This window comes from Phyllobates terribilis, unplaced genomic scaffold (genome assembly GCF_046119375.1).
Source record: "Phyllobates terribilis strain yellow unplaced genomic scaffold, ASM4611937v1 Scaffold_11__3_contigs__length_659146591, whole genome shotgun sequence".
Lineage (NCBI taxonomy): Eukaryota > Metazoa > Chordata > Amphibia > Anura > Dendrobatidae > Phyllobates > Phyllobates terribilis.
Genome location: NW_027362771.1, coordinates 548326463 through 548345083, shown reverse-complemented (window position 1 = coordinate 548345083; position 18621 = coordinate 548326463). Strand labels below are relative to the sequence as shown.

At 48.7% G+C, this 18621-nt stretch overlaps 1 protein-coding gene across 24 annotated transcripts in view; it reads right to left on the bottom strand.

Moving 5' to 3' along the window:
• ANK1 (ankyrin 1) overlaps positions 1-18621 on the bottom strand; it is a 312183-nt gene that overhangs the window by 43833 nt on the left and 249729 nt on the right. For 16 of the 24 annotated variants that reach the window (XM_073653979.1, XM_073653987.1, XM_073653985.1 and 13 more), the window contains one exon: positions 7010-7115. In XM_073653979.1, the coding sequence (XP_073510080.1) occupies positions 7010-7115 (106 nt within the window). The remainder of the gene's footprint in view (positions 1-7009; positions 7116-18621) is intronic. The other 8 variants (XM_073653986.1, XM_073653982.1, XM_073653984.1 and 5 more) reach the window with 1 other exon arrangement.

Here is an 18621-nt window from a genome sequence, read left to right as displayed (position 1 = left end):
AGAGTAATAGTGTAAGAACAGAGTAATAGTGTAAGAATAGAGTAAGAGTGTGAGTAAGAGAGAGTATAAGAACAGAGTAAGAGTGTGAGAACAGAGTAAGAGTGTGAGAACAGAGTAAGAGTGTGAGTAAGAGAGAGTGTGAGAACAGAGTAAGAGTGTGAGAACAGAGTAAGAGTGTGAGAACAGAGTAAGAGTGTGAGAACAGAGTAAGAGTGTGAGAACAGAGTAAGAGTGTGAGAACAGAGTAAGAGTGTGAGAACAGAGTAAGAGTGTGAGAACAGAGTAAGAGTGTGAGTAAAAGAGCATGTAAGAACAGAGTAAGAGAGTATAAGAACAGAGTAAGAGAGAGTAAATAACAAGGATAGCCCATCAATATACAGTGTGTGTCCCCAAGATCCCCTTTGAGATGCTAAGATAATAAGAAGTCCTTGGTAAGAAACTGAAGTGGACTGCGACAAGAAATTGGGGATTTTGAAAAGATGGGATTATCAGAAAAGACATTGGAGATATAAGAAACTATGAGATACTATCATAAATGAGTGATGCTGGAAAGTAAAAAGAGTGACAGGGCACTGTAAGAACACAGTGAGAGGGCAATATGAGAGTACAATAAAGTGGACTGTAAGATCAGGGGAAAAGCGACTGAGACGACAGTAAGAAGGACTGAGAGATGAGAGTAAGAGGACGCTATGAAAGTAAAGTAAGAAAAACGGTAAGAGTACAGTAAAATGGCAAGTGAAAACAGAGTAAGAGGGGACTGTGAGAGGACAGAAGAGGGGATTATGAGAGGACAGAAGAAGGGACTGTGAGAGCAAAGCAACACAAGACTGAGAGTAAAGGGAGAGGGTACTGTGAGAGGACAGTAGAAGGGACTGTAGGAGGACAGTAAGAGGGGACTGTGAGAGAACAGAACAAGGGGACTGTGAGAGGACAGGACAAGGAAATATGTGAGAGGACAGGACAAGGGAATATTTGAGAGTACTGAACAAAGGAACTGTGAAGCAAGAGGGGACTGTGAGTGCAGAACAAGGTGACAATGAGAGGACAGAACAAGGGGATTGTGAGAGGACAGGTCAAGGGGACTGTGAGAGGACAGGACAAGGGGACTGTGAGAGGGCAGGACAAGGGGACTGTGAGAGGGCAGGACAAGGGGACTGTGAGAGGGCAGGACAAGGGGACTGTGAGAGGGCAGGACAAGGGGACTGTGAGAGGGCAGGACAAGGGGACTGTGAGAGGCAGGACAAGGGGACTGTGAGAGGCAGGACAAGGGGACTGTGAGAGGCAGGACAAGGGGACTGTGAGGCAGGACAAGGGGATTGAGAGAGGACAGGAAAAGGGACTGAGAGAGGACAGGACAAGGGGACTGTAAGATGAAAGCAAGAGGGGACTATGAGAGTACAGAACAAGGTGACGTTGAGAGAAAAGGACAAGGGAACTGTGAGAGGACAGAACAAGGGGAGTGCAAGAAGACAGAACAAGGGGACTGTCAGAGGACAGAACAAAGACTGTGAAAGGAAAGGACAAGGGGAATGTAAGATGAAAGCAAGAGGGGTCTGTGAGTGCAGAAAAAGGTGTCGGTGAGAGGAAAGAAAAAGGAGACAGTGAGAGTAAAGAACAAGGGGACTGTGAGAGGACAGAACAAGGGGACTGTGAGAGGACAGGACAAGGGGACTGTGAGAGGACAGGACAAGGGGACTGTAGGATGAAAGCAAGAGGGGACTGTGAGTGCAGAAAAAGGCGACGGTGAGAGGAAAGAACAAGGGGACTGTGAGAGGAAAGAACAAGGGGACTGTGAGAGAAAAGAACAAGGAGACTGTGAGAGAAAAGAACAAGGGGACTGTGAGAGAAAAGAACAAGGGGACTGTGAGAGAAAAGAACAAGGGGACTGTGAGAGAAAAGAACAAGGGGACTGTGAGAGAAAAGAACAAGGGGACTGTGAGAGAAAAGATCAAGGGGACTGTGAGAGAAAAGATCAAGGGGACTGAGAGAGAAAAGAACAAGGGGACTGAGAGAGAAAAGAACAAGGGGACTGTGAGAGGACACGACAAGGGAGACTGTGAAAGGACAGAACAAGGGGACTGAGAGGAAAGGACAAAGGGACTGTAAGAGGACAGGACAAGGGGACTGTAAGAGGATAGGACAAGGGGACTGTAAGAGGACAGGACAAGGGGACTGTAAGAGGACAGGACAAGGGGACTGTGAGAGGACAGGACAAGGGGACTGTAGGATGAAAGCAAGAGGGGACTGTGAGTGCAGAAAAAGGCGACGGTGAGAGGAAAGAACAAGGGGACTGTGAGAGGAAAGAACAAGGGGACTGTGAGAGAAAAGAACAAGGGGACTGTGAGAGAAAAGAACAAGGAGACTGTGAGAGAAAAGAACAAGGGGACTGTGAGAGAAAAGAACAAGGGGACTGTGAGAGAAAAGAACAAGGGGACTGTGAGAGAAAAGATCAAGGGGACTGAGAGAAAAGAACAAGGGGACTGAGAGAGAAAAGAACAAGGGGACTGAGAGAGAAAAGAACAAGGGGACTGTGAGAGGACACGACAAGGGAGACTGTGAAAGGACAGAACAAGGGGACTGAGAGGAAAGGACAAAGGGACTGTAAGAGGACAGGACAAGGGGACTGTAAGAGGATAGGACAAGGGGACTGTAAGAGGATAGGACAAGGGGACTGTGAGAGGACAGGACAAGGGGACTGTAAGAGGACAGGACAAGGGGACTGTGAGAGGACAGGACAAGGGGACTGTAGGATGAAAGCAAGAGGGGACTGTGAGTGCAGAAAAAGGCGACGGTGAGAGGAAAGAACAAGGGGACTGTGAGAGGAAAGAACAAGGGGACTGTGAGAGAAAAGAACAAGGAGACTGTGAGAGAAAAGAACAAGGGGACTGTGAGAGAAAAGAACAAGGGGACTGTGAGAGAAAAGAACAAGGGGACTGTGAGAGAAAAGATCAAGGGGACTGAGAGAAAAGAACAAGGGGACTGAGAGAGAAAAGAACAAGGGGACTGAGAGAGAAAAGAACAAGGGGACTGTGAGAGGACACGACAAGGGAGACTGTGAAAGGACAGAACAAGGGGACTGAGAGGAAAGGACAAAGGGACTGTAAGAGGACAGGACAAGGGGACTGTAAGAGGATAGGACAAGGGGACTGTAAGAGGATAGGACAAGGGGACTGTAAGAGGATAGGACAAGGGGACTGTAAGAGGACAGGACAAGGGGACTGTAAGAGGACAGGACAAGGGGACTGTAAGAGGACAGGACAAGGGGACTGTAGGATGAAAGCAAGAGGCGACTGTGAGTGCAGAAAAAGGTGACGGTGAGAGGAAAGAAAAAGGGGACTGTGAGAGGAAAGAACAAGGGAATCTGTGAGAGGACAGAACAAGGGGACTGTGAGAGGACAGGACAAGGGGACTGTGAGATGAAAGTACAAGGGGATTGTGAAAGTACGGTACAATGAGTCTGTGAGGACAGAAGAAGAGGACTTTGAAGAAAGCACAAGAGGACTGTAAGAGGAAAGTAAGAGGGGATTCTGAGAGGTCACTACAAAGGGACTGTGAGAGAACAAAATAAGGAGACTGAAATGAAAGTAAGAGGGGACTATGAGAGAACAGAACAGGGGGATCTGTGAGAGGACAGAACATGAGGAATGCGAGAGTACAGAACAAGGGGACTGTGAGAGGACAGAATAAGGGGACAGATAGAGGAGAAAACAAGGTAAGTTGTGAGAGGACAGAACAAGTGGACTGTGAGAGGACACTATAAGAGGACAGTGAGAGGACAGGACAAGGGGACTGTGAGAGGACATGACAAGGGGACTGTGAGAGGACATGACAAGGGGACTGTGAGAGGACATGACAAGGGGACAGGTAGAGGAGAAAACAAAGTAAGTTGTGAGAGGACAAAACAAGTGGACTGTGAGAGGACACTATAAGAGGACAGTGAGAGAACAGGACAAGGGGATTGTGAGAGGACATGACAAGGGGACTGTGAGAGGACATGACAAGGGGACTGTGAGAGGACATGACAAGGGGACTGTGAGAGGACATGACAAGGGGACTGTGAGAGGACATGACAAGGGGACTGTGAGAGGACATGACAAGGGGACTGTGAGAAGATAGGACAAGGGGACAGGGAATGGAGAAAACAAGGTAAGCTATGAGAGGACAGAACAAGTGGACTTTCAGAGGACACTATAAAAGGACAGGACAAGGGGACTGTGAGAGGACAGGACAAGGGGACAGGTAGAGGAGAAAACAAAGTAAGTTGTGAGAGGACAGAACAAGTGGACCGTGAGAGGGCAAAATAAGTGGACTGTGAGAGGACACTATAAAAGGGCAGTGAGAGAACAGAACAAGGGGACTGTGAGAGGACAGGACAAGTGGACAGTGAGAAGACCAGATAAATAGAGTATAAGAGGAAAGCAAGAGGGGACTGTAACAAATCACTAGATAGTGACTGTGATAGGACAGTACAAGGTGATTGTGAGAGGACAGGACAAGAGGACTGTATGAGGAAATCAAAAGGGGACTGTGAGAGGACAGTACAAAGGGACTGTGAGAGGACAGTAAGGGGATTGTGAGAGTACAGAACAATGGACTGTGAGAAGATAGAACAAATGGACAGTGAGAGGACAGAACAAAGGGACTGTGAGAGATCAGTACAAGGGGATTTTTAGAGGAACAAACAAGGGGATTGTGAGAGTACAAAACAAGGGGACTGTGAGAGATCAGTACAAGGAGTCTAAGTGGAAAGCAAGAGAGGACTGTGAGAGGACAAGACAAGGGGACTGGCAGAGGGCAGAACAAGTGGACTGTGTGAGGACACTACAAAGGAACTATGAGAGGACTGTACAAGGGGACTGCGAGAGAACAGAACAAGAGGACAGTAAGAAGACAGCAAGAGGGGACTATAAGAGTAAAGCAAGAGAAGACTGAGAGGACCAGACAAGGGGACTGTAAGAGGTCACTACAAGGGGAATGTGAGAGGACAGAAAAAGGAGACTGTGAGAGAATAGTTCAAGGGGACTGTGAGAGAACAATACAAGGAGATGTTGAGAGGAAAAGATAAGGGGACTGTGTGGACTGACAAAGGGACTATGAGAGGACAGAAAAAGAGGACTGTGAGAGAACCGAACAAGGGGACTGTAAGAGAACCGAACAAGGGGACTGTAAGAGAACAGAACAAGGGGACTGTGAGAGAACAGAACAAAGGGACTGTGAGAGAACAGAACATAGGGACTGTGAGGGGACATAACTGGATTGTGAGAGCACAGAACAAGGGGACTGTGAGAGGACAATTCAAGAGGACTGCGAAAGAACAGTACAAGGGGAAGTTGAGAGGACAGGACAAGGGGACTGTGAGAGGACACTACAAGGGGACTGTGATAGGACACTACAAGGGGACTGTGAGAGGACACTACAAGGGGACTGAGAGGAAAGCAAGAAGGAACTGTAATAAGACAGGACATGCAACTATGGGAGGACAGTGCAAGTGGACTGTGAGAGGACAATATAAGGGGACTGTAAGGGGAAAGCAAGATTTGACTGTAGTTAGATAGGACAAAGGACTATGAGAGGCCAGTACAAGGGGGTGGTGAGAGGACAGGACAAGGGGACGGTGAGAGGAATACAAGAGGGGACGGTGAGAGAATAGTTCAAGGGGACGTTGAGAATACAAGACTATGGGAGGACAGAACAAGAGGACTGTCAGAGAACAGAACAAAGGGACTGTCAGAGAACAGAACAAAGGGACTGTGAGGGGACATAACAAGGGACTTTGAGAGGACAGAACATGGGGATTGTGAGAGCATTGAACAAGGGGACTGTGAGAGGACAATTTAAGGGGACTGTGAGAGAACAGTACAAGAGGAAGTTGAGAGGACAGGACAAGGGGACTATGAGAGGACAGACCAAGTGGGCTGTGTGGACAGAGCAAGCAGATTGTGAGAGAAAAGAACAAGGAGACTGTGAGAGAAAAGCAAGAGTGAACTTTAGTAAGACAGGAAATGGGACTGAGATAGAAATGTAAGAATAGACTGTGAAATAACAGTGAAACGGGACTCGCATGACAATAATTATTAAAAATAAAACTAAAAGAAAATGAACAACTATTGCCATGTGAGGACTTATTTTTGGGCTTACAAAGCTTGTACAGAGGCACATGGAGTCCCTGTGGTTCTGTATCATGAGTACTGCATGCGCCACCATAAGGTGCCATGTTACAGTATACATTATGAGGATATTCTTCCATACAAACTAGGTAGTGCTTATAAGGTAGAAAACCTTCATTTCGCTACTGATTAAAAATTATGGTTGTAGATGGTAGATGTGAGTATCAGAGCGAAAAAGTCAAAGATACATGTAGTGAGGAGGAAAATAAGGCAGAGTGGTGCAAAGAGATATATTACTACATATAAAATGTACTACCCCAACCTGTCCCGGATTATTTCCTAGCTACCTCCTTGATTTGCCCACATACACCCAAATCCTATTGTTCCTATCACTTATGTAGGTGTCATAATGAACCAATATTGATAACGATTCACTTCCAGGTTTTTATCTTTTTGTCTATTCTTAGTGAACTATATTCATATTTGGGCCCATAGATTATTAATGGTGCAACATTACATATCTGAACAGATCATGAGGCCTTATTTTTAGCTATAGAGGGTTGCCTGAAATCAGAAAAATATGGCTACTTTCTACCAGAAAGGGCGCCACTTCTGTCTATGGGTTGTGTCTGGTACTGCGACTCAGTTTTATTAAAGTAATATCATACAGAACCTGTGCAACCATGTTTTTCCAAGGCTGGACAATGATAGCTATAATGTATGGTTTTTCCTTACCCAACTTTTGTAAAATTTTGACCAAAATTGTCTTGGTAACTTCCCGATATTATTAGCATTCATATAGAGCGCTGGACGGTAATGTAACCGGATTTTCAATCTCTCCCGCACTTATAACTCACATATATTTTCACCAACGTCATACTCCGTATGCCCAGTGTGCCCACCTATTATACCCGCTGTCTCACCCCTTGTGCTGTCATTCAGAAGGCTGTACCGCTCTCTTAGAGCAAGTGGGGTCAGCGTCCTCCTCCTGTCCAGGCTGCCTGGGCCCTGTGATAACACAACTCAAGTTTTACACAACTACATAATAGCACAATATGGTAACACTTAGTGTAATGCAGCACATGGACAGTGCGGGATTTACAAAAAAGAAAAAAGAAAATAAAAAAAAGATAAAAAGCACAATAAAACGTAACAACACAAGACAAGCGCACAATAGCAACAACAACACAGCAGCACAGAAATAGAAGAAATAGCTATATACCACAACACGTAATGGAAGGCAAAGACACAAAAAGCAAAGCCAGAGCTGAATGACCCAACACAAAGACAATCATACACTAGACAACAGTCTACAAAGGAAAAACTGCAAATTAATGGCTCAGGATGGAAATATACACACATGCAAGTCAACAATTCCTCCTGATGCAAGTGCGATTCTTTCATGATGTATTACTGACAATCCCACTTTATTCTAATTATGTCCACCCCGATAACCTCACTTAGAGGTGACTTGTTCCACAACGAGAAGGTTCGTCAGGTCTCTAATCTGAGGGCAGCATAGTCTGCAGGTGGGGGACATATAATATTCCTTGATTCCATTCAGTATTTTTATGTAAGAAAAAAAACGATATACAGTGGGTACGGAAAGTATTCAGACCCCTTTAAATTTTTCACTCTTTGTTTCATTGCAGCCATTTGGTAAATTCTAAAAAGTTCATTTTTTTCTCATTAAAGTGCACTCTGCACCCCATCTTGACTGAAAAAAACAGAAATGTAGAAATTTTTGTAAATTTATTAAAAAAGAAAAACTGAAATATCACATGGTCATAAGTATTCAGACCCTTTGCTCAGACACTCATATTTAAGTCACATGCTGTCCATTTCCTTGTGATCCTCCTTGAGATAGTTCTACTCCTTCATTGGAGTCCAGCTGTGCTTAATTAAACTGATAGGACTTGATTTGGAAAGGCACACACCTGTCTATATAAGACCTCACAGCTCACAGTGTATGTCAGACCAAATGAGAATCATGAGCTCAAAGGAACTGCCCAAGGAGCTCAGAGACAGAATTGTGGTAAGGCACAGATCTGGTTATAAAATAATTTCTGCATTACTCAAGGTTCCTAAGAGCATAGTGGCCTCCATAATCCTTAAATGGAAGAAGTTTGGGACCACCAGAAGTCTTCCTAAACCTGGCTGTCCAGCCAAACTGAGCAATCGTGGGAGAAGAGCCTTGGTGAGAGAGGTAAAGAAGAACCCCAAGATCACTGTGGCTGAGCTCCAAAGATGCAATAGGGAGATGGGAGAAATTTCCACAAAGTCAACTATCACTGCAGCCCTCCACCAGTCAGGTCTTTATGGCAGAGTGGCCAGACGGAAGCCTCTCCTCAGTGCAAGACATATGAAAGCCTGCATAGTGTTTGCTCAAAAACACGTGAAGGACTCCCAGACTATGAGAAATAAGAACTTTTTGGTGATAATTCTAAGAGGAGAATGTGTGGAGAATACAGGTGACGGGCCCCCAGGGCCATGGGGTACTCAGCAGCAGGGCCTCATGGCTGCTTTTGGGGGAGATCACGGTGGCTGGCCCGGTCCGTGACCCAGGGCGGTCAGTGCAAAAAGGAGAATATATTTAAAGGGGATTTGTCGTGACGCCACCTGTGGTGTCTGGTGAGGATCACCAGCGTTGCAACAGTCCTCTGAGGCAGATGGTAGGGCAGCTTGTGATGGAATGGCTCCCCACAGGTGGAGCGGGCCTCAGGGCAGCGTGGGGGAAGTATTGGATGGCGGTGCAGGGGAGAGACGGCAGGAAGGTCCCGGAGGAAGGACGGACACTCACACGGGGGTAAGCTTCTGTACCTTTACTGGTGATGCTGCTGGCACGGTCCAGGATACTCCAGGTGAAGGGTGCACTTCTGGACTCTCCCCAGTGAGCGGGTATAGGGCCTCCTGATCCGTTGCTTATTTTTCTAAGCTTCTGGCCTGCCTGGAGCTGGGCCTAGCTTGGTTACTCTCTCTCTCTCTGCACCTGCTGACCTGGTGGTAGGGCCTTCTCTTTGGAGATCACTCTCCCTACAAGCTGGGACCTCTGTGACTCCTAGCCCTGGTACTTTAGTCAGTGTTTGGTGAACCTGGGACCTGTAGTTCTTCAGGGGTTCCGGTGGTTCCTACTGGGTATAAGGAGTCCCTGTAGGCGTGGACCCGGTGTCCGGTATATAAATCGGGGTGAGCTTACTATGCTCCTCTGCCCCCTTAGCTCCACTCTCCTTTTCCTCTCGCCGTCGACCACACTCGGGGCCCTCACTACTTGGCAGCTGGCGTGCTGCGTCTTCACCGCTCTCTGAGCGTCGGCACGCTCTCTGCTCACTCAGAGCTGTGTTCCTATCTGAACACTAAACTGAAACTCACTAATTCTGGACTCAAACTGAGCAGCCTAACTCCACCCTCCCTTTATATATCCCTAACGGGCTCCCTCTGCTGGTCTGAGGTGGTAGGGTGGAGGTGTGTGAATGTGTGAGGGCCTCTTGTGGAGAAGTCCATCCATGCACCCTTCTGGGTTCTGTGGCACCAATGCGCAGCAGGGCGCCACATTACCCCCTAGTAAAACTCCGTACTCCTGGACTGAAGCATTTTCAAAACAGGTTAACAATAACTCTTCCCTTTATGGGAGGCACATCTCTTGAACGTTACAGGTGTAAAAACATAATAAATATATGCAAATATAGAGCGTCCTCAGAGTCTTACAAGTTAATGGTGTCCATTTCACCGGTGAAAGAACATGAGGCACATGAGGGACCCGCCTGAAAACCCCCAACGTAGGCCCTGGGCGTGGCTACAGGGCACAGGCGATCCAGGTGCTGGACCACGTCTTCCGCCACGCCAAACGGGTTTTTGTTCAGTGGTCGCTTAAAAGGGCACTCCAGGGAGTGCAACTATGTACAGGACAGTTTTTGGGCTGCTCACAGTCCTCAGTCACTGAGTCTTTTATATATATACCCTTACGGGTAACTGATGTTCATATAAATTATCCACCATAAGCTGAAACCAATAAATAAATACATGAAAATCACACTAGAATAACATACCCCAGGGGCAACTATTTATACTATAGGTATTTCTACTTATTCACTGAACCTGACAGGGGCCTGGCCTTTGGTGCTACGTGTTGATCTGCGTAGTACGGGAGTGTGGATGGTAGCTGTGTCTGCACCGTCTGCTACCCTGTCAGTTCTACGTGCGGGGAGATTGTAAAACTGCCTTAACCTCTCTATGGGACTGGCAAGTGTACCATTGGCTGGGCCTTCTTGCTCTGCTCCAACCGGGGATCCTTCTTCCGGGGATTCTTCTTGAGCAGGCTCTTCTGGGGCTCTTACAGGTTCTACTTGCTGTGGAGGGTCTTCTGGCTGTTGGTAGAAATGCATCACAGGTATTATCACTGCTCCTCCTGGTTGGGGCCAATCTGCCGGGAAATCTCCTAATTCAGTATGTATTACTGTTTCTTTAGGCTCCTCCGGTACAGTGAGAGGCACTTCTTCCTGGGGCTTTAGCAGACCTGGACACAACTTCAGATGGTCTCTAGATACCGTTGCAGTTGTTCTTCCTCCGTCCTTGGTAATTAAACAGGTCTTCCTGTTATCAAATCTTGAATCTAACACAGTGTAGGGTTCCCTCTCCCACTGGTCATCAAGTTTGTGGTTTCTTCTTTATCTTTTTAGCACGACTTCTCCAGGTGCTAAGGGTTCTGCTGGTGCACTCTTGTTGTACTGTGCTTCCTGCTTGTCTCTTACCCTATTCAGACTGTCTTCGACACAGGCTTGTACTCTCCTGTACTGTTCCTGTCGCGTCGTGTCCCAGTCCTCAGTGGGCATATCTGCTTCGGGTTCTACTACACCAAGCTCCAGGTCCATGGGCAACTTTCCGGGTCTTGCTCGCATGAGATATGCTGGAGTACAATTGGTGGAACTCACAGGTATGTGGTTGTACAAATCTACCAGGTCAGGTAGCTCGTCGGGCCACTGGTTTCTTTCTTCTAGCGGTAAGGTCTTCAGCAGGTCGATGACGATGTTATTCATCTTTTCACATAACCCATTGGTTTGGGGGTGGTACGGTGTAGTCCGGATCTTCTTACATCCGTACAGATGGCAGAACTCCTTGAACAATTCGGCTTCGAAGGCAGTGCCTTGATCTGTCAGCACCTGCTCCGGGTATCCATGGGGCCTGCAGAAGTACGCCTGAAACGTCTTCGCCGCAGTTTCTGCCGTCAGATCTTTGACAGGGGCGACCACCAGGAACCGGGAGTAGTGATCCACCATGGTCAGGGCATAGGAATATCCTGACCTGCTGGGCGTCAGCTTGACATGATCCAGGGCCACGATCTCCAAGGGTCGAGTTGTCTTGATGGGTTGCAGGGGTGCCTTCTGGCTGCTGTAGTCTTTTCTTCTGAGGCTACAGGGTCCACAATCCCGGCACCATCTCTCTATGGAACTGCGCATTTCAACCCAATAAAACCGACCTTTCAGCAGGGTTTCTAGCTTCTTCCAGCCATAGTGCCCCGCTTGATCGTGGTAGGCCTCCAACACCATCTGGATGTCCGTCCTAGGCACTACGATCTGCCATACCTTCTCATGGGTCCTCGGGTTGACGTACCTTCGGCACAGCTTCTCTCTATAGATAAACAGCCGGCTTCTCTCATTCCACAGTTGCTTGGCTTGGGGAGACGCATCCTTCTCCAGGGAGGAACCGTCCTGGGTTATCAGTTCTTTGATACGGCTGACAACCGGGTCATTGTCCTGGGTCTCCTTCAAGCTGTGGTGAGGCAAAGGGTTTAACGTCTTACCGCGATCCCTCCTGGAGGCTTGTTGCTCGTGGACCACTCCATTACGGTGGAAGACAGGTAGCTCAATCTCCTCCAGGTCATCCACTTCTTCTTCAGTGTCCGACTGGTGAGGCATCCTGGACAGGGCATCGGCGTTGGCATTCTTGCGGCCTGCCCGGTACTTAATGGTGAACTGGTAGTTTGACAGCTGAGCCATCCATCGTTGTTCCATGGCTCCTAACTTGGCTGTTTCAAGATGAGTCAGGGGGTTATTATCAATGTAGGCAGTGAACTTACTGGAGGCTAGGTAGTGCTTGAACCGCTCGGTGATGGCCCAGACCAGGGCCAGGAACTCCAACTTGAAGCTGCTATAGTTCTCTGGGTTCCTCTCGGTCGGGCGGAGCTTCCTGCTTGCATAGGCGATCACCTTCTCTCGGCCATTCTGCTTCTGACTTAACACAGCTCCTAATCCCTCGTTGCTGGCATCAGTGTACAGCAGGAACGGTTGGCTGTAGTCAGGGTAGGCTAGGATCTCTTCGCCGGTCAGGATCCCCTTCATCACCTCAAAGGATTCAGCTTGCTCCTTACCCCAGTGGAACGGGAGGTTTCTGACTCTCCCGGACTGTCCTACCAGGAGATCTTGCAAAGGCGCCGCTTTCTTGGTGTAGTCTTTCACAAACCTCCGGTAATACCCGACTAGTCCCAGGAACTGACGTACCTCCTTGAGGCTCTTCGACTCCGGCCATTTCTGGATGGCAGTGACCTTCTCCGGGTCCGGTGCTACTCCTTCTGGACTGACGATGTGCCCCAGGTACTGTACCTTTCGCTTGAGCAGGTGGCACTTGGAGGGCTTCAGCTTCATCCCATACCGGGACAGCGACTCAAATACCTCTGCCAGGTGCTTCAAATGGTCCTCGTACGTTTTGGAGTACACTATCACGTCATCCAGGTATAGCAGTACAGTCTCGAAGTTGCGGTGTCCCAGGCAGCACTCCATCAATCTCTGGAACGTTCCGGGGGCGTTGCAGAGTCCAAACGGCATACTGTTGAACTTGCAGAGTCCCATCGGGGTGATAAAGGCCATCTTCTCCCGATCCTCCTCAGCAACAGCTACTTGCCAGTACCCACTAGTGAGGTCAAGGGTGGAGAAGTAATTTGCAGACTTTAATGCAGCCAGGGATTCCTCTATACGGGGCAAAGGGTATGCATCTTTATGTGTAATGCGATTTACTTGTCTGTAATCCACACACATTCTCATGCTTCCGTCCTTTTTCCTGACTAGGACCAGGGGAGCTGCCCAGGGACTACAGCTATCCCTTACTACCCCTGCCTTCTTCATGTCGTGCAACATCTCCTTCGCCTTCTGGTAGTGTGCTGGTGGTATGGGCCTGTAACGTTCTTTGATGGGTGGATGGTCACCTGTGGGTATATGGTGTTGTACCCCTTTAATCCTCCCAAAGTCAAGTGGGTGTTTACTGAATATCTGCTCGTATTTCTGAACCACCCGGTGTACACACTGCTTCTGATGGGCAGGAGCGGTGTCTGTCCCAACATGGAGCTGTTGACACCAATCCTCCACCTGAGTCTCCGGGTCATTGTCCTCCACTTCGTCTGGTGAGGTTAAGGACTCCGCCATGTGTATGGAGTTGTTATCTACTGTGTACAGTTTGGCAACAGTGGAGTAGCGTGGTAATCTAACCTCGTCCTCCCCATAGTTTAGGAGGCGTACGGGCACCATCCCATTGCGTACATCCACCACCCCTCTGGCAGTCAAGAGTGTAGGTCTATGCTCCGAGCTATGGGGCTTTACTACTGCCTGGTAGCTCCATCCTTTAAGACCTATTGCTGCTCTACACCAAATCAGCATCTCACTCATCGGGGGGATCACAATGGGTATCGGGTCTGTCACCCGTACATTACCAATTTCACCACCTGATAGCTTTACCTGTTGCTGGTACATAAGGGCTCGGATCTCTTTCTGGAGCACCCTCCTCTGCCCTGGTCTGGCGGTGTCAGCCATCTGTTGGAGCAAGAACAACACTTCTCCCAAACAGTTACTAACAATATTTGTGCCAAGTACCATATACAAGTCTATATCATCAGGATTAGTCTCTACTACAATTAGTCCCTGGTCCTTCAGTTCCACTCTTCCCACCTTTACTGCCACATCCTTAACCCTGACTAGGTTAAGGGGGAGGCCATTAGAGGCATACACGGAAAGGTTTGGATCTGGCGGGTGAAGTTCGTCTATGGACCAGAACCTTTTGTAGAGGACATCAGGCATGATGGTTACCTGAGATCCTGTGTCCAGCAGGGCAGGTGTCGCGATGCCGTCCAGCACAATGGACAGGAAAGGTCTTCCTCCCACGAACCGGCGGTACCAGTTTGATGGGCCTGGTTGGTCTACTCCTGGGTGTCGGCCCTCGGCCCCAGGGTTTGCTCGTTTAAAGGACAGTTCTGCGCTGTGTGGCATGCCTTCTGGCAGCAGTAGCAGATGAATTCTCCTGGAGGGTGACGTTGGTCGCTGGTCCTCCCACGGGGTGGCGTTGTCCTCCTCCGGGGTGGCGTTGTCCTCCTCCGGGGTGGCGTTGTCCTCCTTCTTCTCATCTAGGGGACATCCTCAGAGCTATCGGCTAGCAGCATCCTTCCTTCCGGCTCAGGCTCCATCTGATGCTGCAGGGTGCTCATGACAGTGGCCAGGGTTTTACTTAACTGGCGCACTTCAGAGCGTAAGCTGTCCAGCTCGGTAGGGGGCACTGCTTGCATCCTTGTTTCAGCCGTCAATTGAGGAGCAGTGGGTCCTGCGGGCACTGGGGTGGCCCCACCCTGGTAACGCTGGATAGCAGTGTCTCTTGTTTCCAGGGGCAGCAGGCCCTTTATAGCCATGTCCTTAAGGGTGTCAAAGGTGGCATCTGGATGGTCTAAGGCCCACCACCGTACAGTTCTGCTCTCTTCTTGGGACTTCAACCCCCGGATGAATTGTTCCATCAGCATTTTATTTTCCTCATGGATGCTGGCTGGACTAACCTGTTTCAGGGCCCGCAGGGCCTCCTGTAAGCGCCAGGCTTACTGTCCTCGGGTTTCTGGACACACTGGTAGAACCTCATCCGGAGATCTGTCTCAGTGCGGTTTTCAAACGCCGTTTGCAATCTTTTAAAGATGATGGACACTGATTCTTGGTCTGCGGCTGGCCAGGTTTCAACTTCTCGCTCAGCAGCACCAGTCAATTGTCCTAACACTACAGCGGCTCTCTGCTTGCCAGTCATAGAATACATATCCAGTATGCCGCATATTTTCCTCTTGAATCCGGACAGTGTGTCTGGTTTACCATTATACTGGGGGAACCACTTTGCTCCAGGAATATACAGCAGGGCCATAGGTATCAACGGAGTTATGACCCCTGCTGGTGGAGCGACCGCTCCGGCCTGTGCAGCGCCGGGCGCAGGTTGGGCATCAGGAGCGTTAACCGATGCTCCGGCGGCTTGCTGGTCGTCGGCCATGGTTGCGCCCCCCCTAGTGAACCGGAGCCTACCTTCTTCAACGGGTAGGCCGCAGTTCCGAGGATGCTTTTGGGGGAGATCACGGTGGCTGGCCCGGTCCGTGACCCAGGGCGGTCAGTGCAAAAAGGGGAATATATTTATAGGGGATTTGTCGTGACGCCACCTGTGGTGTCTGGTGAGGATCACCAGCGCTGCAACAGTCCTCTGAGGCAGATGGTAGGGCAGCTTGTGATGGAATGGCTCCCCACAGATGGAGCGGGCCTCAGGGCAGCGTGGGGGAAGTATTGGATGGCGGTGCAGGGGAGAGATGGCAGGACGGTCCCGGAGGAAGGACGGACACTCACACGGGGGTAAGCTTCAGTACCTTTACTGGTGATGCTGCTGGCAAGGTCCAGGGTACTCCAGGTGAAGGGCGCACTTCTGGACTCTCCCCAGTGAGCGGGTATAGGGCCTCCTGATCCGTTGCTTATTTCTCTAAGCTTCTGGCCTGCCTGGAGCAGGGCCTAGCTTGGTTACTCTCTCTCTCTCTGCACCTGCTGACCTGGTGGTAGGGCCTTCTCTTTGGAGATCACTCTCCCTGGACGCCGGGACCTCCGTGACTCCTATCCCTGGTACTTTAGTCAGTGTTTGGTGAACCTGGGACCTGTAGTTCTTCAGGGGTTCCGGTGGTTCCTACTGGGTATAAGGAGTCCCTGTAGACGCGGACCCGGTGTCCGGTATATAAATCGGGGTGAGCTTACGATGCTCCTCTGCCCCCTTAGCTCCACTCTCCTTTTTCTCTCAGCGTCGACCACCCTCGGGGCCCTCACTACTTGGCAGCTGGCGTGCTGCGTCTTCACCGCTCTCTGAGCGTTGGCACACTCTCTGCTCACTCAGAGCTGTGTTCCTATCAGAACACTAAAGCTGCCTGACTCCATCCTCCCTTTATATATCCCTAACGGGCTCCCTCTGCTGGTCTGAGGTGGTAGGGTGGAGGTGTGTGAATGTGTGAGGGCCTCTTGTGGAGAAGTCCATCCATGCACCCTTCTGGGTTCTGTGGCACCAATGCGCAGCAGGGCGCCACACAGGTACTGGTCATCACCTGCCCAATACAATCGCAACAGTGAAACATGGTGGTGGAAGCATCATGCTATGGGGGTGTTTTACAGCTGCAGGGACAGGACGACTGGTTGCAATTGAAGGAAACATGAATGCGGCCAAGTACAGAGATATCCTGGATGAAAACCTCTTCCAGAGAGCTCTGGACCTCAGACTTGGCTGAAGGTTCATCTTCCAACAAGACAATGACCCTAAGCACACAGCTAAAATAACAAAGGAGTGGCTTCAGAACAACTCTGTGACCATTCTTGACTGGCCCAGCGAGAGCCCTGACCTAAACCCAATTAAGAATCTCTGGAGAGACCTGAATATGGCTGTCCACCAACGTTCACCATCCAACCTGACGGAACTGGAGAGGGTCTACAAGGAAGAATGTCAGAGGATCCCCAAATCCAGGTGCGAAAAACTTGTTGCATCATTACCAAGAAGAATCATGGCTGTACTAGCTCAAAAGGGGGCTTCTACTCAATACTGAGCAATGGGTCTGAATTCTTATGACCATGTGATATTTCAGTTTTTCTTTTTTAATAAATTTGCAAAAATTTCTACATTTCTGTTTTTTTTTTCAGTCAAGATGAAAAAATGCAGAGTGTACTTTAATGAGAAAAAAATTAACTTTTTAGAATTTACCAAATGGCTGCAATGAAACAAAGAGTGAAAAATTTAAAGGGGTCTGAATACTTTCAGTACCCACTGTAACTACTGCCACCATTCAAGAAAGCCTGTGAGTCCTGCTGTCCTCACCCACATTTTAATGAAGCCAAAAAACCCATGTTGTCAAGGTGTTTTTGCAAGTTTTCTGGTATAAAACTTCTTCCCCATATCTTCATTTGCCAAATAAGTCTTAATGAATTAGGGCCCAAGTGTCCTGACACAGAGACAAAGCTTGTAAGTCCTGCTTCTCATGTCTCTACGTAAGTCCTGCTTCCTATGTCTACAAACAGAAAGCTTGTAAGTGCTACTTCCCATGTCTACAAACAGAAAGCTTGTAAGTGCTGCTTCTCCCACCAACACACAAAAGAATGACTGAAACATGTTTCCCTTGCAAAAATATAAAGAAAGCCTGCAAGTCCTTCCCCTGCCCAAAAATAGAAAGCTTGTGAGTCCTGCTATCCCCGCCCACATATAGAGAAGGCCGCTGACTCCTGCTTCCCTCACCTATACATACAGAAAGCCCATAAGTCCTGCTTCCCCCATCAAGAGATAAAGAGAGCCTGTGAGTCCTGTTTTCCCTGTGTACAGAGAAAAAGCCTGCGAGTCCTGGATATCTAGCCACAGAGAAAAAGCCTGCTAGTCCTGCTTATCTAGCCACAGAGAAAAGCCTGTGAGAACTGCTTATCTAGCCACAGAGAAAAAGCCTGCGAGTCCTGCTTATCTAGCCACAGAGAGAAAGCCTGCGAGTCCTGCTTATCTACCCACAGAGAGAAAGCCTGCGAGTCCTGCTTATCTACCCACAGAGAGAAAGCCTGAGAGTCCTGCTTGTCTACCCAGAGAGAAAGCCTGCGAGTCCTGCTTATCTACCCACAGAGAGAAAGCCTACGACTCCTGCTTATCTACCCACAGAGAGAAAGCCTGCGAGTCCTGCTTATCTACCCACAGAGAGAAAGCCTACGAGTCCTGCTTATCTACCCAGAGAGAGAGAAAGCCTGAGAGTCCTGCTTATCTAGCCACAGAGAAAAAGCCTGTGAGTCCTGCTTATCTACCCACAGAGAGGAAGCCTGTGAGTCCTGCTTATCTACCCACAGAGAGAAAGCTTGCGAGTCCTGCTTCCTGGAGCATTAATGGGCATGTGCAATAGATTCCCCCTGATCACACATGAGATATAATTTGGGGTATTGTGTGGGACATTTGGTTTCCCCCGCCTTGTGTAACATCTCCTCTGTGGATTGCATCCTTGGATAAGCCCCCGGGATACTTGGAATCTATTTGGACCGAGTTAGAACTGTACTCCAACCAACGGTGAGATTGTTCCTTTCTCATATTTATTTGTTGTGTCACCGTATTGTTGAGTGCGATAATCAACCATCCTCTAATTTCTGGTGACCACTAGTTTTATATGTGTTGTTAATTTGTCTTTTTTGAGCCTTTTGCTCTTTTAATATATTATTAAAGGTTAATTTTTATCTTACTACCCACTACC